The sequence below is a fragment of the Alternaria metachromatica genome, assembly GCF_023757995.1.
Source record: "Alternaria metachromatica strain BMP 0045 chromosome Unknown scaffold_9, whole genome shotgun sequence".
Taxonomy (NCBI): Eukaryota; Fungi; Ascomycota; class Dothideomycetes; order Pleosporales; family Pleosporaceae; genus Alternaria; species Alternaria metachromatica.
Genome location: NW_026055500.1, coordinates 496,193 through 519,455, shown reverse-complemented (window position 1 = coordinate 519,455; position 23,263 = coordinate 496,193). Strand labels below are relative to the sequence as shown.

General features: G+C 53.7%; 1 protein-coding gene across 1 annotated transcript; it reads left to right on the top strand.

Annotated features, from left to right (window-relative positions):
* Positions 1-1,175: 1,175 nt before the first annotated feature.
* J4E83_004982 (NRPS) lies at positions 1,176-23,068 on the top strand (the record flags this gene model as incomplete). Its single annotated transcript, XM_049331906.1, has 6 exons — positions 1,176-1,653; positions 1,749-5,473; positions 5,526-8,732; positions 8,780-13,049; positions 13,103-17,254; positions 17,304-23,068. 6 exons carry the CDS (start codon positions 1,176-1,178, stop codon positions 23,066-23,068), a joined length of 21,597 nt encoding a protein of 7,198 aa, XP_049189001.1.
* Between the last annotated feature and the right edge of the window lie 195 nt (positions 23,069-23,263).

The window sequence follows — 23,263 nt, the reverse complement described above, 5'->3', positions numbered from 1 at the left end:
TATGCAGACGCATGCCAATGTAGGGAGGCTTGAAGTACGGGCAGCGAAAGTCGCGCCGGGGCAGCGCTGAGGCGGAGAAGAGCATCCGATGGCGCTTGGAGCTAGACCAAGGCTCTTTGTAGCCTAGTGCGTGACGCGTTACATAAGCGCCCCGCATCTTTGTTTTCGCGCGTCTTGCCCCAACCAGCAGGAGCCAGCCGGCCACCGACGCGTCAAACCTCATTCTTCACACCTTCCATCTCCGCGTCGGACCGTCTCGTGTTCCTACGCACGCCACAATATGTACCTATTAACCTGTCGCGACCTCCGCAGAGACTTCACAGCATCGCAAAAGCCAAGCACGTCACAGCCAGCCTCGCGAAGACGCGACGGTCATGGCCCTCGCCCACTAGGAGCCGCCCGTTGCTTTTTGGTTTCGCACAATCTGGTATGCACTACTCTTGGTGCAACTCGAAAAGGAACTCGCCAGCGTGTCCACCGCTTCATGCCCAGCTCGTCCGTCTCCTTCGTCTATCCAGCGCAACGCCTCCAATCACGAACATCTCTAAGCTGGCCTGGGGCGCCTGCGGGTCTTTGCAGCTAATGCTTCTTCGTTCTCGAAGACGATGCCTGCCTGCAGGCCCCGGCTGTTTGCGCTCGCATTCCATGCTTCTCCAGTCTGTGTGGCTTGAAACAGACAAGAATAACCTATGATGATTTCACTGCCATGCCGAGACCCCCGTATCAGGTGGCAAGGGATTCAGGAGTAACTCACTATCCCCGAATGACGATCCCACGCAGCATATGCAAGAGTAGAACCTGAGGCCCGTACTGAGCTTTTTCATCTTCTCAATCACAGACATTCCGTGTGACTGAATCTAGAATCTTTGGATTGCTATACCCAAGTTTTTGTCGGCAGCACAAAAGGCACGCATCTGCCTTCGCCACCCTTCTCATACTCGACGAGAAGTTGTAATCCACGGTACGTAAATTAATCACATTGTTGCTGACAATCAGATTCGTCAGACACACTCTACCTGATCTTTGTAAGTATACCCTCCATGCAAGCAAAACGCGTACCGCGCGATTAGCACAGAACCCTTCACATGGCCCATGCCCTGATGTAGCATCACATTGACCCCTCAACACAATCATTTGCTCACCCAGTGTCTAACAGGAACGACACACGACCCAACATGTCATCAACAGTCGTCACTAATGTCGAGGAGAGCCTCCAAGCTATCTGGGCTCATGTCCTCAATTTGCCCCATGTTCCTCTCGACCAATCCTTTCTTTCGATTGGAGGAGACTCCATTTCTGCCATGCAGGTCGTGGGCCAATGTCGGAAGGAAGGCATGAGTCTTGGCGTCCAAGAGGTGTTGCGCAGCAAGTCCATCACCCAGTTGTCGGCTGCTGTCAAAGAAGTCGGCAACTCAGCCTATGACCACCAGGAATTCTTCGATGAGGACTTCGAGCTCTCTCCCATTCAATCACTCTTCTTCAAGCGTCCAAACACAAATGGCCATTTCAACCAATCTTTTTATCTCCGGGTGTCACGTAAGACCGACGCCGGCGATTTTCAGTCTGCGGTGGAACAGCTCGTAACACGCCACTCCATGCTGCGAGCACGGTTCACGCATTCACCTGAGCATGGCTGGCAACAGCGTCTTACAAGTAAGTCTAACAGCTAGTGCCCCAACCTACATGGCCTCGTGTACTACTGCTGCTCTGTAGGCGAGTCGCTTGCACATTGCTGACTTCCAGTGCAGACGATATCAGTGGCTCCTACCGGTTTCGTCATCTTGACGTAACATCACAAGCTGAAATCGACACTCAGATCGCCGACTCGCAGCAATGTTTTGATCACGTCTCTGGCCCGCTGTTCGCTGCCGACTTCTTCGATTTCGGTGACGAGCAGTATGCATTCCTCACCGGTCACCATTTAGTTGTTGACCTAGTCACGTGGAGGTTATTGCTTGAAGAGCTTGAAGAGATCTTGAAAGGCGGGCAGTTGCTTGCCCCTGCTCTTCCGTTCCAAAAATGGGCGGAGCTACAACGTGATCACGCTGAGTCGCTCGAGCTTGATGACGTCCTTCCTGCTGTTGATGTTCCTCCTATGGACTTCACGTACTGGGGCATTCAGCATCAAGACAACACCTACGGCAATGCTAGTCATGCCAGCTTCGAACTCGACAAGGAGCTCAGTGCCGCCTTCCTGACCAACTGCCATACTGCTTACAAGACCGAGCCAGTCGAGGTCTTGCTTGCATCATTAATCCAGTCTTGGTCACATGTCTTTACCGACCGACCTGTGCCTGCCATCTTCAACGAAGGTCACGGGCGTGAACCTTGGGACTCAGACATTGACATCACCCGCACTGTTGGGTGGTTCACCGCGCTATCTCCAATCCTTGTATCGCCATCACGCAATCCTACAGATACAGTCCGCAAGATCAAGGACTTCAAACGACGAATCCCTGGTAATGGCCGGCCGTATTTTGCTAGGCGTTGTCTCACTGAAGAAGGTCGTGATACTTTCGAAACTCACTGGCCCATGGAGATCTTGTTCAACTATCTCGGCCAATATCAGCAACTCGAGAGAGCGGACGCTCTTCTCCAGCCATCCGGCACCATGGCCGGAGAGACAGGCAAGGCTGGCGGCACGTCTGACTTTGGTCACGAAACCTGCAGGTGGGGTCTCTTTGAGATCTCCGCTTTCGTCTTCAAAGGTCATCTCAAGGTCGCGTTCACGTTCAACCGGCACATGAAGCACCAGTCACTCATTCAGCAATGGGTATCGGAATGCCAGTCAACCATCTCGCAGATGATCCGAGGTCTCACTATCCTCGACCCGAAGCCAACACTCAGCGACTTTCCGCTACTGTCATTGACGGACGAGAGCTTCTCAGCCATGATCGATAGCCTCTCAGCCATTGGCATTCGGGACACCGACACTGAAGATGTGTATCCATGTTCAAGGATGCAGGAAGGCCTGCTGCTGTCACAAACCAAGGATGCCGGTTTCTACGCTGCGGCTACTCTTCACGAGGTTACCACGATCCACGGGGATATCTCTTGGGAGAAGGTCGCTGACGCTTGGCAACAAGTCGTCGAACGACACCCAGCTTTACGCACGATCTTCATCGAGAATGTCGGTGCGAAGGGTCTCTACAATCAAGTGGTTCTCAAACACATCGACGCCAACATCGTACACTTCGAAGCCTTGGATGAGACGGATGCTATAAAACGCATTGAGGAGCAGCGTTCCGTCACTTACAACCACGGTCGATGCCCAAACCACCGTTTCACCATCTGCACTACGGTCGACAGGAAGATTTACTGCTCTCTGGATATCAGCCATGCCATCATGGACGGCCACTCCATGAGTCTATTGGCTGAGGAACTTAGAAAAGCATGCGCAGGGCGAACCATTCTCGACGGTACTCCCTACAGCGCATACATTGCATGGCTTGCGAAGCAACCTGAAGAGTCCAGCCTCGAGTTCTGGAAATCTTACCTCGGTGGTAGTGAGGTTTGCTCTTTCCCGACTCTTGACGACGGCCTAGGCCATACTGTAGCCAAAGAACTGGTCACTATCCGCCTCGATCTGACCAGTATAAGTTTGGCCGATCTGCAGCACTTTTGCAACACCAATGGCATTACGCTATCCAACGTCTTTCATACTGCATGGGCACTGACACTCAGCTGCTACATCGGAAGTAACGACGTCACGTTCGGCTACCTCACTTCCGCTCGTGATGCGGAGGAAGTCCATGGAGTGGAAAGCATCGTCGGACCGCTGATCAACACGCTCGTCTGCCGCGTGGATCTATCGGATGGGTCTCGTTGTCTTTTGGACATACTTCAGGACGTACAAAGAGACTATATGGAAGCCTTGCCTCATCGTCATATCGCTTTGGCCGACGTTCAGCACGTGCTCGAGCTCTCCGGCGCCAACCTTTTCAATACTGCGATCTCCTACCGTCGCCTACCCCAGGAACAGAACTCTCCCAAAGAGGATGTCACTCTCCGCGAGGTTCGACCGATCTACGATCCGACCGAGTACCCAGTTAGTGTCAATATCGAAGTCGGCGATGACACAGCAGCTGTGGATCTCGACTATTGGACAGACCATCTCACCGCCATACAGGCTAGGAATGTCGCCAACACTTTCGCGCGTGCGCTCGAGAACATTGTCTTCAACTCGAAACGGCGCATCTCATCCCTGGACCATCTCAGCCCGAGGCACCTGCAACAGTTACAGGACTGGAATGTCATGCCGGCCACGATCAACGAGTGTGTACACAACATATTCGCCCGATGGGCTGATTCTCAACCAGAGGCACAGGCGATCTGTGCTCACGACGGAGAGTACACATACGACCAGCTGAAGACCGCCACAGATCGCTTGTCGCATCATCTCGTCAAGCTTGGAGTTGGACCTGAGGTGTTCGTGCCTACTTGTTTCGACAAGAGTGCCTTTGCAATTATTGCCATGCTCTCTGTTCTCAAGGCAGGCGGCGCTGCTGTCCCACTCGATGCAGCGCATCCCGCCCCAGCGCTCCAAACCCGTCTCGAAGATGCTGGTGCCCAAGTGGTACTGACTACTGCTTCGCGTGCATCCAAGTTCGACGGTCTCGTGGCCAATGTCATCATAGTAGATGATGCACTTCTACAGAGTCTTCCTCTTGTCGGTGGTCCTGCCTGCCCTAGCGTGCAGCCCCACAACCCGGTATTCGTCATCTTCACCAGTGGTAGTACCGGGCGACCCAAAGGTGTTGTACTTGAGCATTCGGCAATAGCCACCAGCGCGGAGGCCCACGGCTCCAAATTCGGCATCAACCGGGACTCGCGCATGCTTCAGTTCGCTTCATACACGTTTGACAACTCACTAGAAGAGATGTTCACTACTCTCCAGCGAGGTGGCTGCGTATGCGTACCCTCTGAAGCCGATCGTGTCAACGATCTTCCTGGTGCCATCGCTAGGCTGAGAGCGAACAAGATGGATCTCACACCTACGGTGGCGGCACTTCTCACGCCTGCACAGGTCCCTTCAATTAAAAGCCTTTGTCTTGGTGCGGAGCCTCTTACCAGGGCGCTCATCGACCTCTGGAGTCAACATGTCCACCTTGTTGGAATGTACGGACCTAGCGAAGCATCCATCAACTCGGCGTTCAAAGATTTCAGTGATGGCCGCGGCGAAGCTACCAATATCGGCAAGGCAATCGGTTGCGTTGGATGGGTCGTCGACGCCGAGAACCGTGACCGCCTGATGCCTATTGGTTGCAAGGGAGAGTTGATCCTCGAAGGACCAATCCTCAGCCGCGGTTACCTCAATGACGCCGAGAAGACAAAGGCGGCATTCCTTATGGATCCTGAGTGGGCTCGTGTCATGGGCCCCACGGGACGTAGGTTCTACTGTACTGGCGATCTCGTACAATACACCTCCGACGGTGACATGATCTATCTGGGCAGAAAAGACTCTCAAGTCAAGGTACGCGTCTGATCACATATCATTCTGAAGTTCATCAACTAACTTTACATAGCTGCATGGCCAACGTATTGAGCTGGGGGAGATCGAACACCACCTCAAGCTGAACCTACCGGCTGGCGCAAAGTCGGCTGTCGAGCTGGTCAAGTTCAACGACAGCAACAAGACAAAAGCGCTCGTAGCCTTCATGTGCCTCTCTGAAGATGAGGCTCCAGCTGCCATCAGCGAGATGGGCGAGTCGGCACGCGTAGTGGCCAAGCAGGTGGAAATCGCGCTCGCCAATGCGCTCCCTGTTTACTATGTCCCTTCCATGTTCATGCCAGTCACCCGCATGCCCATGACGACGTCTGGCAAACTTGACCGGAAGGTGCTACGCGCCTTGGCGGCAGCCCTTCCTGAATCACACATGACTCCTTTCCGCTTAGCAGGCAAGAGCGGCCGCGCACCTGCTGGAAAAGCTGAGGTCGCGTTGGCGCGTCTCTGGGCTTCGGTGCTGAAGCTCGACGCGAGCGCTGTGGGCGCAGAAGACTCCTTCTTCCGCCTTGGTGGGGACTCCATCAGCGCCATGAAGCTCGTCACTGCGGCTAGAAAGGATGGCGTTATGCTCAATGTCGCCAATGTGTTCGCGCAGCCTAAGCTGCTAGACATGGCCGCTACTGCGGTGATGCTATCTTCCGATGATGCCGCAAAGCCGGAAGCAGATACCTTGCCTATGGAGCTGCTCCCGCAGTCTTCCCGTCAGGCTATCGTGGCACTGGCTGCAGCTGAGTGCGGTGTCTTCCCCGATTCCATTGAAGACATATACCCATGCAGCAAGCTCCAAGAGGGTCTTGTAATGCTCACCAACAAGGATCCAGGAACGTACGTCGTGCAGCCCATCTACCGCCTGCCAGCCGACATCGACCTGGCGCGCTTCAAAGAGGCTTGGAAGGCCGTCATTGCCAGCGAGGCCACTTTGCGCACGCGCATCGTCTACTCAGAGGAGCATGGCTTCCTGCAGGTAGTGTTACGCGAAGAGATTGAGTGGCAGTCTCTCCCCGACATCCAAGATATCAACGAGACCACCAGGCAGCTTCCCGCCAAGAACGGCGCACCTCTAACAACTTTCACCCTCGTTGGTGAGAAGACTGACTCGGTCTTCTTTGTATGGACTGCCCACCACGCCGTTTACGATGGTTGGAGCTGGACAGCATTGTTCCGCAAAGTCGAAGCACACTACCGCAACGAAACCCAAAACATCGCCCTCACTGTGCCTTACTCGCGCTTCGTGAAGTACATTACGAGTTTGGAACAGAAGCAATCCGATGCGTTCTGGCTTTCGCAACTTGACAACGTAACGGCGTCACAATTCCCCCAGTTGCCATCCCCAGATCACCGCGTGGAAGCCAATGGCCAATTGCTGCACTCTGTACAGCTCAAACGCAACCCAGGCCTCGAGGTCACCGTCCCTTCCATGATCCGCGCAGCATGGGGCATTCTCCTTGCCACCTACTCCGGACTAGATGACGTTATTTGGGGTGAAACCAACAGTGGTCGCGAGGCTTCCGTTCCTGGCATAGAGTCCATCATTGGCCCCACTATTACGACTGCACCCGTCCGGCTGCGGCTCAACCGCACTTCCACAGTTCACGAGTATCTCAAAGAGACCCAGAAACAGTCTTCGCTTTCGCTGCCATATCAGTTCGCCGGTCTACAACACATCAGCAAACTCAGTTCCGAGACAGCCATAGCCTGTGACTTCCAGAGCTTTCTGGGTATCGAGTCAGGAGACGACTTCGACGCCGAGAGCCCTCTGTGGAACATGATCAGTGCCAACACTATCGGAACTGACTTTTTCAGCTATGCGTTCGTCTTCAACTGCAAGGTCAGTTCGACTGGCGTTCTGGTAGAAGCGTTGTTCGATGATCGCGTTGTCGAAAAGTGGCTCGCTCAGCGCATGGTGCAGCAATTTGACTTCATCCTCACGCAGTTGAATGGTGCTGACAACATCACGCGAACGTTGGATGACCTGGATCTAGTCAATCCTGCTGACCGTGATCTGATCGGCTCTTGGAATCGCGAGCCAGTGCCATCAATCCGTAGATGCATTCACAGTGTTATCGAAGAGGACCAGGTTGCGACTCGTCCCACCGCTGCTGCTGTCAATGCCTGGGATACTGGTGTCATGACTTACCGCGAGCTCGACGACCGATCTTCTGCTCTCGCGCACCGGTTGATGCGACTTGGGGTTAAGCCAAATCAATTCGTCCCGCTTTGCTTCGACAAGTCAGGTTGGACCATCGTCGCCATGCTGGCTGTACTCAAATCTGGAGCAGCATTTGTTCCCTTGGACTTCGAGGCACCTATTCTCCGCCTTCGTGAAATTGTCTCAGACATTGGCGCCGACCTGGTCCTTTGCGCGCCACAGTATGAAGGGCTTTGCCAGTCTATCCCGTCCAGCACCCTGGTTGTAGATCGGCAAGCAACTGAGACTCCTCATGATAGTCTACAGCGTCTTCCTTCAGTACACAGTGACTCTCCAGCATACGCCTTCTACACTTCTGGGTCGACCGGCAAACCCAAGGGGGCTCTAGTGAACCACAACCACTGGGTCACCAGTTCTACTGCATTCGTGGCTGGCTGGAAGATCTCTAATACGTCTAGAGTACTCCAATTCGCTTCGTACACATTCGATGCTTGCTTAATTGAGATACTAAGCACTCTCATGCAGGGCGGTACTATCTGCGTACCAGACCAGGCTACCCGAACGAACGATCTTGTTGGTGTCATGAACCAGTTCAATGTCAACTGGGCTGCTCTCACACCGTCGGTCGTGCGTATGATGTCGCCATCGCAAGTCCCTATGTTAGAGACTCTGTTCCTTGTTGGCGAAGCAATGTCGCAGCAAGACCTGATCACTTGGGCGGACAAGGTCACACTCGGCAATGGTTACGGACCAACTGAATGCTCTGCTGTCGCAACTACCAGTATCATGACATCTCACATGAAGCCCAACAATCTTGGAAAGGCTGTCACAGCACGAGGCTGGATCGTCTCAAGGAACAACCACAACGTACTTGCACCAGTTGGCGCCATAGGAGAGCTTTTGTTGGAGGGAGGTGCAGTTGGAGCCGGATATCTCAACAATCCCGAAAAGACAGCCCAGTCTTTCGTTGGGCATGTCAAGTGGTCTCCAGGTCTACTGAGCAATGACTCCTCAGCGTCCCTGCGCATCTACAAGACTGGTGACTTGGTCAAATACAACGAGGATGGCACAATGCTGGTAAGTCGTTTCCATTACTCTAGCTCGACGCATACTAACTGTAATAGTATCTCGGTCGCAAAGACTTCCAGACCAAGGTGCGCGGCCAACGATTAGAGCTATCTGAAGTTGAGCACAAACTATTGAACGATCACAACGTACAAACCGCTCTGGCTTCGGTGCCTAAGGCTGGACCTTGTGCGAAGCGACTTGTCGCAATTGTGTCCCTCCAAAACATGGGCACGACTACGATGAGCACGGGGAACGGATTGAAGGTGTTGCCGCAAGAAAGTGCCTCGCTGAACATTGCTTCCATTCGGGACAGTCTATGCGAGCGCTTGCCCGCCTACATGATACCCTCCTTGTGGGTCGCTGTCGAGCGCTTCCCGTTGATGCCTTCCGGTAAATTGGATCGAAGACGCGCGATCCAGTGGCTGGAGGAGATGGACCAGCCTACTTATCGTCTGATCTCGGCCATTGGATCGGACGACACCGGATCCAACGACGGTAATGCGATCGAGAAGAAGCTGCAAGCTATCTTCGCCAAGGTTCTGAACCTTTCAGTCGCTGATATCCGTCTCAACCAGTCTTTCCTACATCTTGGCGGTGATTCAATTGCCGCTATGCAAGTCTCATCGCAGTGTCGTGCGCAGGGCTTTCCCATCAGCGTACAGGATATCATTCGCGCCAAATCCATCTCGGCTATGGCCTCAGCAGCCAATGTTTCCGAGAAGTCACAAGTTGTATCGGAAGCCGTAGACTACGATTTGCCCTTCGATCTTTCGCCAATTCAAAACGTCTTCTTCGACACCGTTGGCGATGCGCACAACCACTTCAATCAGACTGAGCTTTTCCGCCTCTCACGCAATGTCGAGACTGCAGAGCTTCGGGCGGCGGTGACTACTCTAGTCAAAACTCATCCAATGCTTCGCGGACGCTTTGCCAAGAACGAAGCAGGAGCTTGGAAGCAGCGAGTCGAAAAAGATGCACCAACGTCATTTAGACTTCGTCGCCACAACGTGCAAGCAGGAGACGATGCCAATTTACGACCCATAATCGATGACAGCCAGGCAACCTTGGACGTTTCCAACGGTCCGACCTTTGCTATCGAGCTCTTTGACATCGATCAAACTTTCTCTCAGGCCATAGCACTCGTCGCTCATCATCTTGTCATCGACGTGGTGTCATGGGGAATCATCCTCGAAGATCTGCAGGGTCTCCTTCACGGCCTTCAGCCAGCACCTCAGAGCTTACCCTATCACCTGTGGCTGCAACAGCAGACCATTCAGGCCAAGCAAGAGAACGCCAGAAGTGTCTTTCCGGCTGGGGATATTGCACCGGGAGATTTCGACTACTGGGGCATGGAAGGCCGTTCCAATCTCAGTGGAGACGTAGTGGAAGAGGATGTACAGCTGTCGACTCGAGACACCATGCTCCTCCTCGGTGCACAGGACGCTCTGGCTACCGAAATCCTTGACATTCTCATCGCTGCTTTATTTGAGTCGTTCCGCAAGGTTTTCTCTGACAGGTCCACCATCACGATACACAATGAGGGCCACGGTCGTGAAACCTTCAATAGCCGCCAAGATCTCTCGCGCACAGTGGGCTGGTTTTCCACAGTGACGCCTATCCATCTTCCTGTCCCACTGGATGAAGCCACAGACATGATCAGCACTATCCGATGGGTCAGAGACTTCAGAAACCGTACGCCAGACAAAGGGCGGCCTTACTTCGCCTACCGGAATCTCACAGAGGAAGGCCAGACTCGATATGCCAGCCACTGGCCTGCAGAAGCTGTCTTCAACTATCTTGGCAGGCTTCAAACACAAGACGGCAAGGAGGGACTGTTCACTTCGCTCGATGAGGTCGACTCTCGCGAAGTTGGAGCGGATGTTCCCCGCCTAGGGCTTTTTGACATCACGGCAGCGGTTTCCCAGGGCGCTATCAAGCTCTCCTTTGGATGGAATCGCAACATGCGACGACAGAACGAGATCCGTGCGTGGGTTGCACAGTGTCGCCAGACCCTCGTCGATGCCGTGGAACAGCTTCTCGAAGTTCGACAGGAGCGTAACGTCAGCAACTTCAAGCATCTTCCACTTCTTTACAACGGTACATCCAGGCTCTCCGCGGTTCTGCCCGCCGGTATCACCCTCACCGATGTAGAGGATATATACCCGGCATCTCCAATGCAGCAGGGTCTTCTTCACACGCAATCACGCAATCCCGAGCTCTACACGTATCACACCGTGGCACAAGTACAGTCCACGGATGGCAAGCCAATGGATCCACGCCGTCTTACCGAAGCATGGCAAGTCGTAGTGCACCGTCATCAGGCCTTGCGAACTATCTTCATCGATAGCCTTGCAAAGGACGGGTCGAAAGATCAGGTCGTAGTCAAGGAGAAAGCCGGAAGAGTTCAACTCCTCGCCGACTGCGAGGACGATCAGGTTGCCAAGCTTCTGCGAGATCAATCGCCCATTGACTGCCGCGAGGCTGTGCCACCTCATCGCATGAGCATTTGCAAAACAAAGACTGGCAAAGTCTGGATTAAGCTCGAGCTCAGTCATGCGATCAATGACGGCACCTCGGTATCCAATCTACTTACGGATCTTGCTCGTGCGTACGCACGAAAGCTGACACGGGCTGATGCCGGACCACTCTATTCCGACTACATTGCATACATGCTCTCCAAATCCAGCGATGCTGATTTGTCATACTGGAAGACGCATCTTGCCGGGATGGAGCCCTGCTTCTTTCCCACCCTCAACGATGGTATCCCAAGCTCTCCAGAGTCAGGATCAGTTGACATAGACCTCGGTAGCACTGCCCGTGTTCAGGCGTTTTGCAAGCACAATGGTGTGACTCTTTCGAACGTGCTCCAGCTTACGTGGGCTCTCACTCTTCATTACTATGTAGGCACGTCTGATGTCTCCTTCGGCCTAATCGCTTCTGGTCGAGACATTCCGGTCACCAACATCGAGGAGGCCGTGGGCTGCTTCGTCAACATGGTCATCTCACGCATATCTTTTTCGGATGACACGACCATTGCCCAGCTCCTCGAGGCTCTCCAAACAGGCTCTACTGAGGCTCTTTCGCATCAGGGCTGCTCTCTTGCCGACATACAGCATGCCCTTCAACTACCTTCATTGTTCAACACGGCTTTCACCTTCCAAAGGCGCGGTCTGTCAAGCGATCCGGAGGAGACGGCTCTCACCTACGAAGATATGGAAGCGGAAGATGCCGGCGAATACATTGTCACAGTCAATGCAGATGTTACCGACGACAACATCACTGTCGACTTTGGCTATTCGAAAGACAGGATTCTCCCCTCTCAAGCACAGAACATGGCCGATACTTTCAGCAAGATTCTGGACAGCGTTGTTGAAAGCAGTGCTTCGGAGCTCACTGTTGGCATGCTGGACGTGTTCACCGATAGTAGTCTCCGACAAATCACCGAATGGAACCCACAACTTCCGCCACCTATCCGCCGTTGTGTGCACGACGTCATTCATGATCAGGCACTGACGAGACCACGAGCAACGAAGGCTGTGGAAGGATGGGACGGGTCATTCACTTACCAAGACTTTGACAAGATCACCAATCAGCTTGCAGTCCATCTACAGGCTATCGGTGTGACCACTGAGACTTTCGTGCCAATTCTGTTCGAAAAGTCATCATACGCCATCGTCAGCATGATTGCAATCATGAAGGCTGGTGGAGCGTACGTGCCGCTGGATCCGAAGCATCCGCAAACCAGACTTCGAGAGCTTATCGAAGACGTTGGCGCCCCGGTGGTGTTGTGCTCGCGCGGATACCACGACAAAGCAAGCGAGGTCGCAAAGGCAGCCGTTATCGTCGACCAACGATCCATCAAGAAGCTCGGAATTCCAGTGACCAGCAAGCCACGTTCCACAGCAACTCCCGACAACGCAGCGTACTGCTTGTTCACCTCAGGTACTACCGGCAAGCCGAAGGGAACAATCATTCCTCATCAAGCATTCTGTACAAGTGCAGCTGCTTTCACGCGTCGCATGAATATCAATGCAACCTCTCGCACCTTCCAGTTTGCTTCATACACATTCGACGCAAGCTGTATCGAGATTCTTTCAGCCTTGACCGTAGGCGCCACGGTATGCGTGCCAACAGATGACGATCGCATGAACAACGCAGCTGGCGCCATCCGCAAGTTGAGAGTCAATTGGTCACTCTTGACCCCGTCAGTTCTTGGAACTATCGAGCCAGAGCGTGTCCCTGGTTTGAAGACGCTTGTTTCTGGAGGCGAGGCGCTTCCCGGACCCATCCTCAAGAAATGGGGCAACAGCACTTGCTTCATCAACGGTATGTATACAGACCCTATATTCCCCGTTCGGCTCCGTACTGACAACGAACAGCTTACGGCCCTACCGAGTGCTCAGTAGTAGCCGCTACTGCATACAAGTCCACACTGGATCACAAGCTCATTGTTTCAGAGCCAGGCACCATCGGTACCGGAAGCGGATGTCGACTATGGATCGTACACCCACGAAACCACGACAAACTCATGCCTATCGGTAGCGTCGGCGAACTCGTCATTGAAGGCCCCACCGTGGCCCGTGGATATCTGAATGATGAAGTCAAGACCGCGAAGGCTTTCATCGTTGATCCTGCCTGGGCGAAAACTATCTCTTCCGGCAGCCAAGTCTCTGGAACAGCCCGCATGTACAAGACAGGTGACCTTGTCCGCTACAACACAGATGGGTCCGTGAACTACATCGGTCGTAAGGACACCCAGATCAAGCTCAACGGTCAGAGAATTGAACTGGGTGAGATCGAGTTTCACGTAGGAAAGAACTTCCCCGAAAGCGTACAGTCCGCAGTGGAACTAGTCGCACCCTCCAATCGCAGCTCTGCGAAGGCTTTGGCAGTATTCTTTGCTGTTACTCAGGGTCAAGCCGGAGACGAAGCGCAAAACGTCCAGCCGCCCTCGACCGACCTGCCCGCCTCCGATGAACTACTTCTTCCGCTCAGCGACGAGCTTCGAGACATGTGCAAAGACACTGAGAATGGGCTCGCCGGCTCTTTGCCCTCGTACATGATACCTTCGATCTTCATCCCTGTCACGAAGTTGCCCTGGACTTCGGCGGGCAAGCTAGACCGCAATCGTCTCCGCAGCTTAGTACAAAACCTCAGTCGGGAGACAATGGCTTTGTACCGACTCACAAGCATGGCGAACAAGAAGCAGCCCACGACCGAGGCAGAGAAGAAGATCCACAAGGCGGTGTGCTCCGTCTTGAGTTTGCCACCTTCTGCAGTAGGCATCGACGACAGTTTTGTCCGCCTTGGTGGCGACTCCATCTCGTCCATGCGTCTCGTTGCGATGGCTCATACCGAACAGCTAGAGCTATCATTCATCGATATCTTCAAGAATCCGAAGCTCTCCGAGTTAGCCAAGATTGGTACCCGTTCTAACACACTCAATCAGCCGCAGAAGGCAGTGCAGCCTTTTGACCTGCTGCCAGCTTCGTCTCCGAGAGCTGAAGTACTGGACGAAGCTGTCCAGCAATGTCGAGTTCCGAAGGAAAACATCCAGGACGCCTATCCGACGAGTCCACTCCAGGATGCGCTTCTCACGCTCTCCATCAAGCAAGCTGGAGCTTATGTCGCGCAGCACGTGTTGGCGCTACCAAAATCTTTGGACATGACGAAATTCAAGGCGGCCTGGGACACAGCCATTCAAGAGATTGACATCCTTCGTACTCGCATCATCCAGCTACCATCCGGTATGTTCGTGCAAGCTGTCATGAAGAAGGATCCTGTTTTCTGGAAAGAAGAGACCTCGCTCATGAGTGCCGAAGGAGAAGCGATGACCATTCCTTCGGATCTCGGTGGCAAACTTGCAGCGTACTCACTGGTTACTACGACATCAGGGGAGCGGTACTTTGTATGGACACTGCATCATGCCTTGTACGATGGCTGGAGTATCTACCTGATGCTTCAGCGAGTGCAGCAGATATACTCGAGCGGCACATCCACCATCCCTCAGACACCCTACTCCAAATTTGTGGGGTACATCTCTGGCACTGATGCCTCTGCCTCGAATCTTTACTGGAAGAACAGCTTGATGGGTCTCAACGCCTTCCAGTTCCCTCAGCCACCCCATGCCACCTCAAACGCAACATCCGACGGACGGATGTTCCAACATACCGTGAAGCTTGCACCTCGCAAGAACACAGACGTCACACCAGCCAATGTCATACGAGCTGCCTGGGCTTTGCTGCTTTCTGCCTACACCGGAAGTGATGATGTGGTGTTTGGTGAGACTCTTGCTGGGCGAGACATTGCCGTCGCGGGAATTACGGACGTGTGTGGTCCTACATTGACCACCGTTCCGTCCAGGGTCAAAATTGATCGCGGCGCTACTGTTAGCGACTTGCTCAAGATGATAGCGACGAATGTCACCGACCGTATCCCATACCAACACCATGGGATTTCTGCTATCAAAGCACTCGGCGACGACATGGCAGCCGCATGCGACTTTCAGAACCTTTTGGTTGTTCAAACGGAGAACGAGGAGCTCGCCGACTCCATGTGGACCGTTCACGAGAACGAAGATCAGGGCAATTTCTTCACATACCCACTCGTGATTGAGTGCAAGATGGGATCGACCAAGATCGATGTCTTGGCTCACTTCGATGCAAATGTCATCTCGCTTTGGCATGTTCAGCGCCTTCTATACCAGTTTGAGTCGGTGCTGAACCAACTCCAATCAGCTACTCATGTTCGTCATGTAGCTGTCTTCAGTGAACAAGACAAGCAGCTCGTGCAAAAGTGGAACGCGTATGAGCCTGATCTCATCGATGACACTGTGCCCTCGCTCTTTTTCCAGAAGGCTGCATCTCAGCCCGCTGCCACAGCCGTGACCGCTTTCGATGGGGAACTCACCTACGCTGAGCTTGGCGCGCTTGCATCGCAACTGGCACAGCAGCTAGTGAAGCTTGGTGCTGGCCCTGAATCTCTGATCCCGATCTGTGTGGACAAGTCGCGATGGGCCATCGTAGCTATCATGGCTATTCTCATCTCTGGCGCAGGCTACGTGCCATTATCTTCATCAGACCCGCCTTCACGACATCTGCATATCGTTGAGGCATGCAAAGCTTCGATCGTCCTGTGCTCACCGCCGTATGCCCATCGTTTCACGGACATGGTCGATCACGTGTTTAATGTCAGTGAGACCGCCATTCGACGACTACCGACCTGCTCCGGACCGCTATCGCAGCGCGCCAAAGGCAACAATACCTGCTACGTCATCTTCACTTCAGGTAGCACAGGACAACCCAAGGGAGTGGTCGTAGAGCACAAGAGTATAACTTCCAGCTCGGCTGCGATATGTGAAGGGCTTCATGTCACGCCTACTTCTCGAGTGTTCCAGTTCTGCTCCTTCCTTTTCGACGTTTCCGTTGGCGAAACCCTCGCCGTCCTTCTTAGGGGCGCCACGATCTGTGTACCATCAGACGAACAGCGCACCACGGACCTCGCCGCTGCAGTGACAGATCTCAAAGCCAACTGGGCTTTCTTCACACCGTCAGTTGCCGGTACGCTGGAAGGACCAAGCGCTGTACCGACATTGGAGACTCTGGTAGCCGGTGGTGAGGCGATGACATCTGACGTGGTCGACAAATGGGCCAACGGGGTCAAACTACAGAACGGCTACGGTCCTACCGAGGGCACTGTGTTTGCTATCGTTAATGATCATGTCTCTGCACAACGAGACCCGTCGAACATTGGTCGCGCCCTAAAGAGCGGACGTGCTTGGCTTACTAACTCTGACAATCCTCACGAGCTTGCACCCATCGGCGCAACCGCAGAGCTTTGCCTCGAGGGACCATTACTCGCCCGAGGCTATCTAAACGATCCCGAACGTACTGCGGAAGCCTTCATCGAAGCCCCTGCTTTCTTGAAGATGTTCTCGACCCGTAGTACATCGCGTATCTACCGTACCGGCGACCTTGTCCAGTACACCGCTGATGGGTCTATCCACTACATCGGGCGAAGAGACAACCAAATCAAGCTCGCGGGTCAGCGAATCGAGCTTGATGAAATCGAGACAGTCTTGCAGGCGGACGACAACATCCATCAAGTGGTTGTACAGCTACCCAAGATTGGTCCCTGCACGAAGAAGCTCACGGTTGTCGTCAGTTTCCCCGGAACCGCCGCTACCAACGCTGGTTCAGACTGGCGCACGGTACTCTCCGACAAAGAAACGCTCTCGCGAATCAATCGCGCAAGGGAGAGATTGTCTGATCTCGTGCCATCATATATGGTACCTGCCATTTGGATCGCTGTTCCCCGTATCCCAGCCTTGGCTTCCACCAAGTTGGACAAGAAGCAAGTCGGGTCGTGGCTACAAGATCTGGATGAAGCCACGCATCAGCGCATCGTGAACGCTGAGCTTCCTGAAGTGGCCGATGGACCTGTTGATACCGCTCTTACAGTTCTTCGGGGCATCTGGGCGAAGGTATTGGACTGTCCTGTGGAGGACGTCAAGCCTTCCAAGTCCTGGCTATGTAAGTGATCCCCAGAGAGGATAGTGTCAAGTTTACTAACCACTCATAGCGCTTGGTGGCGATTCGATCTCTGCCATGAAGCTTCTCGCAAAGTGCAGAAGCGAGGGTATCAGCCTTACTCTGAACCAAGTGCTGCGCGCCAAGTCCCTGGCCCATCTGGCGGCCGACATCAAGGCTGTAGTCATCCTGGACCACGGAACAGAGACAAGCGACCAACCCTTTGCCCTCTCTCCCATTCAGCGCTTCTACTTCCAGACCGGCAAGATCGAAAACGGCACACACTTCAACCAATCATCATCACTGCGCATCTCACGATACGTGGAGCCGGCTACTATTCAACGCGCTATGGATTCCATCGTCGCATGTCACTCGATGCTACGTGCTCGCTTCTCCAAGGACGAGGCTGGGAAATGGCAGCAACTTATCACCTCGAAGATTTCCGGATCCTACGCATTCACGGCACATGAGGTTTCAACCGCTTCTGCTGCGACTGCCATCATTGCCGCTACCCAGAAAAGCCTCGACATTCGCGCCGGTCCTGTCTTTGCCGTGAATCTCTTCAGTCTCAAGGGCAAACAGATGCTTTTCATGGCGGCTCACCACCTTGTCGTAGATGTAGTGAGCTGGGGCGTGTTGCTTGGCGATCTGGAAGACTTACTCGCTTCTGGCCCAACTACAAAGCTTGCAAAGAGCCTACCTTTCCAGACCTGGAATGCGATGCAGAGCTCAAACGCCTCGCAAATCGATCGACAACGCGACGTGCAAACCCAGCCGCTCGCAGTTGAACCGGCGAACTACGCCTTCTGGGGGATGGAGGCTCGATCGAACGTGTACGGTGATACTGAGAGGGATGAGTTCGTCATCGATAAGGAAATATCTGCGATGGCTTTCGAAAACCACCACGTGTACAGGACAGACCTCGTCGACATCCTCCTGGCGTCTATTGTCCACTCCTTCTCCCGCGTGTTCATCAACCGCAGGGCTCCCACCCTGTTCAACGAGTCTCACGGGCGAGAAGCATGGGACTCAAGTAATCTCGATCTTTCCCGAACCGTCGGATGGTTCACATCCATGTATCCGGTCACCATTCCCATCGGTGACGAAGAAGACGAGGTCATGCATACGCTCCGACAAGTCAAGGATACCCGCCGCAAAATCACAAGTAATGGCCGACCTTACTTTGCTCATCGCTATCTCACAGAAGATGGGCAGCAACGCTTTGACAATCATGCACCGATGGAAGTGCTGTTCAACTACCTTGGCCGACAAGAACAGTCTGGGTCTAGCGATTCGCTCCTACAGCCATTGCAGCTGGACGGCGATGACGAAGAGACATCCGACGTGGGTACCAAGACAACGCGTATGGCACTCTTCGAGATTTCGGCTTCAGTCTCTGAAGGTCAGATCCAACTCAGCTTCATGTACAATCGCTACTCCAAGAACCAGAAAGGCATTCGCAGGTGGATCGCCGAATGCCAACGCACACTGGAGGAGATCGCCACCGAACTGGCCAAGACCGATACCCCACAGCCAACGATGACCGACTTCCCACTACTACCATTGGAGTCTTACAGTCGCCTCGATCGAGTCTTGAAGACTCTTCCCCATGCCGGTATCCATTCCTTTGATCAGGTGGAAGATATGTATCCTTGCTCGCCTATCCAAGACGGGATGATCTTGAGTCAGATCAAGGCCCCGGAATCGTACTGGTCGTCAACCACGTTCGAGGTCAAATCGAAGCGAGGCCCAGTCGATGCCAGTCAAGTCATCGATGGATGGAAGCAAGTCGTTGCCCGTCATCCAGCGTTGCGCACCGTCTTCATCGACAGTGTCTGCAAAGGAGGCGTCTTCGATCAGATTGTCGTCAAGGGCCCCGATTCTGGCATAGTCAAGTATACTTGCAAGGACAGCGAAGTGACCAAGATGCTAGAGTCCATCAAGCATGGCTCTCTCAACGGCAAGAAGAAACCTGTCCTTCCCCATCAGGCTGCTGTCGTCCAGACTCCTTCAGGCAAGATCTTTGTTAAGGTCATTGTCAACCATGCCGTCATCGACGGAGGCTCACTCGGCATTATCGGACAAGATCTCCAGGAAGCATACCAAGGGGAGCTATCTGAGGACGGACCGCTATACAGCGACTATATCAAGTACCTGCGCGGTCTCCCAGTTGATGATGCGGTACTGTACTGGAAGGCCAAGCTTCGCGGTGTCAGCCCATGCTATTTCCCGACTACGCCTCGTGACCCCAGTAAGCAGCGAGAGCTTCGATCTTTGGACATGCGCTTTACCCGATTTGACGAGATTCACGATCTAGCGGAGAGCAGCAACGTCACTTTCGCCAATATCCTCCTCGCAGCATGGGCTCTGGTGCTCCGCTCTTACACCAACTCCTCCGATGTGTGCTACGGATATCTCACGTCTGGAAGAAACGTACCAATCGACAATATCGAGAGCGCAGTTGGCGCGTTCATCAACATGTTGGTATCACGAGTTCAATTGAAACCGGCTTCTTCACTGCTCCAGATCGTTGAGAAGGTGCAGTCCGACTTTGTCGACTCCATGCCACATCAACATTGCTCGCTCGCTCAATTCCAGCATGATCTTGGTCTTTCTGGAAAATCGCTCTTCAACACTGCCGTCTCGATTCAGAGGCGCGGGAACACAGACGAGCCCGCGGCAGATGACTCTGGTATTGAGTTCGAGCAGCTTGATGGCCACGATCCCAGCGAGTTCGCTATCACGGTCAACATCGATGCCACTCGCGACGATGAAGCCGTGCGCTTCACGTATTGGAGTGATGCAGTTACCGATGCCGAGGCGAAGAACGTTTCTGCTCTCATGGCAAAGGTCCTGGCCCAGGCGCTCAACAACGCACAGCAAACCATTTCAGACTTGGATAACTTCATCAAGATCAAGCCGACACAGTCTTCACCCGGGCACCTTGCTTTACCCAAGCCGCGTCCTATTCTCAGAACCAGCTCGAGCATGTCCAGTGCCGGATCAACCTCACCACCTCGTACGCCGAGGATCACATTCCCTGATCTGACACCAGCGGCGCCGCAGCCAGCTGAGACACCTGACTGGAGCAGCCTCATCCGATCCATCGTCAGCGAGATGGTGCCCCAGATCGTCGAACAGATCGTAGCGCAGAACAAGCTGACAACCGAACCCACATCTGCGACAATCGATCAGATGACGAACCAAATGACGGGGATGCTCACGAGAAAGCATTCAATGTCACAACGCGGACGACCGAGTGTCGATGGAGCGTCTATACACCCAGCCTCACCACGAGCAGCCTCTATACGTTCGCGCCGCATGAGCATTGCCAGTAATGCGGAGAACAGGATCCAGACCGCTGCTGACATGGTCGCCACTCTTGGTGTCATTGCCACCGAGACCTCTACCAAAGTCACACCCGACATTGTTGAGAAGAAGCTACTCAATCTGTGGGCTGAGCTTCTCGAGACGGTGGAGGACACCATCGAGCAAGAGGATAGTTTCTTCAATCTCGGGGGTGATAGCATCATGGCTATGCGCCTCGTCGGAGCCGCGAGAGAAGAGGGCCTTTCAATGACCGTGGCTGATGTGTTCAAGAACCCCACATTTGCCGACATGGCTCGTGTAGTACGTGTTGCGGGCGAGGTCATTGATGAAGTTATGTCCCGAGCCGGCGGCGGCTCAGTGGCAGGCAAGAGTGTCGGAGGCCAGTCTAGGTCTTACCAACGCGGCAGAGCCGCATCAATCTGGAGCGACTTCCAGGACAACATGTTCGATCCAAACGCCGACACCAAGAGCATAGCTCCCAGCGAGATGCCCGCCGAGTCGGAGCTGAGCCACAGAGATTCGACTATGTTGAAGAGGTTGCAAGGGCTTACCACCGGCCCAACGAAGCCAAATGCCTCGCGCAAAATCAGTTCAAGGCCGTTGGCGACGCATACTATCCAGGAAGGTGTTGAGAGCTCTCTCAACAGGTCCATTTCGATGCTCGGAGACCCCAATGTCGACAGTGTCATTTCGAAAGTGCAAGTATTCAAGGGAGGCATCTCGGACGTCTTCCCTGTCACAGACTTTCAATCACTCGCCATCACTGGTACTCTCATGGAGTCAAAATGGATGCTCAACTACTTCTACCTGGATGGAGATGGGCCTCTCGATCTTCGCAAGCTCAAGCAAGCTGCTTACCGTATGGTACAAGCCTTCGATATTCTTCGCACTGTATTCGTCCCCTATGGCGATCGCTTCCTTCAGGTCGTATTGCGGAAGCTTCAACCAGAATTCATATACCATCAAACCGACGAAGATATCGACACCTTCACCAAGGATCTGCAACAGAAGGATCGAGAGGGCGGACCACGACTTGGCGAAGCGTTCATCCAATTTGTGGTCGCGAAGCAAAAGCAAACAGGGCAATACCGTATCTTCATGCGACTTTCACACGCCCAATACGATGGAGTGTGCATGTCCAAGATTCTCAGTGCGCTCCAAGACGGATACAATGGCCTTCCAGTCTCATCTGCCCCAAGCTTCGGCAACTTTGTACGCGAAACTGCCAAGACAGTATCGGGAGCCCACGATCACTGGAGAGACATTCTTCGCGGCTCTAAGATGACAGAGATTGTCAACCGATTCGGCCCCAACTATCAGCGCTCAGCTGGCCAATCCATCACGCTCGAAAAGAGAGTCAGTGCACCCAAGCTCAAGGGCGTCAACATCACCAGCGCAACGGTGGCCAAGGCCGCTTGGGCTTCGACTCTCTCCCGTCTTGTGAGCAAGGCTGATATTGTCTTTGGTCACGTCATCTCAGGCCGTAACGGCGGTGTCGCCAATGTCGAGAACATCGTCGGTCCTTGCTTGAACATGGTACCTGTTCGCATCGTGTACCGACCTGATTGGACTGTAATGGATCTTCTCAAGTATGTTCAAGACCAACAAATCGCGAACATGCCATTTGAGTCGCTCGGCTTCCGCGAGATCACCCGACACTGCACGGAATGGCCTGACTGGACAAACTTCTCCAGCGTTCTGCAACATGACCAGAACATTCAAGATGACCAGCCAACTATGCAGCTAGGCGGCATCGAGTACACCATCGGCGCCGTTGGCTCTCAGGAAGACTTCGCAGACTTTTCCATCCACACTACCTCCCGTGGCAACGAAATGGATGTCACGTTGACGTACGTCCCGAACAGCACGATTACCACAGAATTTGCACAGCACGCATTCGACATTCTTTGCGCCAATGTCATCGCTTTCTCGGAAGACCCGCACACTCTGCTTCCATTGTTTACAGAGGTCAGCTCCGGTAGCTCGACTACCGCCAACTCAGAGAAGATGCGCAAGCGGTCCGTGGAGAAGCAGCCGATCACTTTACCCACCGACACAGGCCTCTCAAATCACGAAACAAACACCCTCGCTACAACGCTGCGATCGGCCTGGGAGCAAATTCTACACGACGAGCGTGGCTCTCCTACACCCATTGATCTTGGCTCAGACTTCTTCCAGCTGGGCGGAGACATCATGGGCTTGGCACAAGTCGCATCCATTCTTGACCAAGATGGTCTGAGAGTCAGGGTCGAAGACTTGCTCGACAAGTCTGTGTTCGTGGATCAAGTTGGCATACTTGCTGTGGAGCGCAAGAAGCAGATTGAGCGAGAGGCGCAGAACCCTTGGGGCGAGAAGGGCAAGACGAAGGTTGAGGTGAAGGGAGTGAAGGAGAAGGAGAGGAGGGGTAGTGGGTTTGGTCAGTTGGCTAAGAGGATTGGATTGAAGAGGAAGGAGAGTTCGAAGTCAATTTTCCAGATGGGAGGGTGATTTGGTGGAGTTGAACTTTAATGTATTAGTATTACGGGTATCTAGGGGCGTACGGTGTTGACTGGTTGGGTTCTTATTCAGCGTTCTTCTACAAATAGTTCCCTTTACGTCGCTTAGCAATAGTTACATGCATAACACCTCGCCTTCTCAACCCTCGCCTGATTCGTGCAGAACTAGCTCATTGCCTCTGACGCT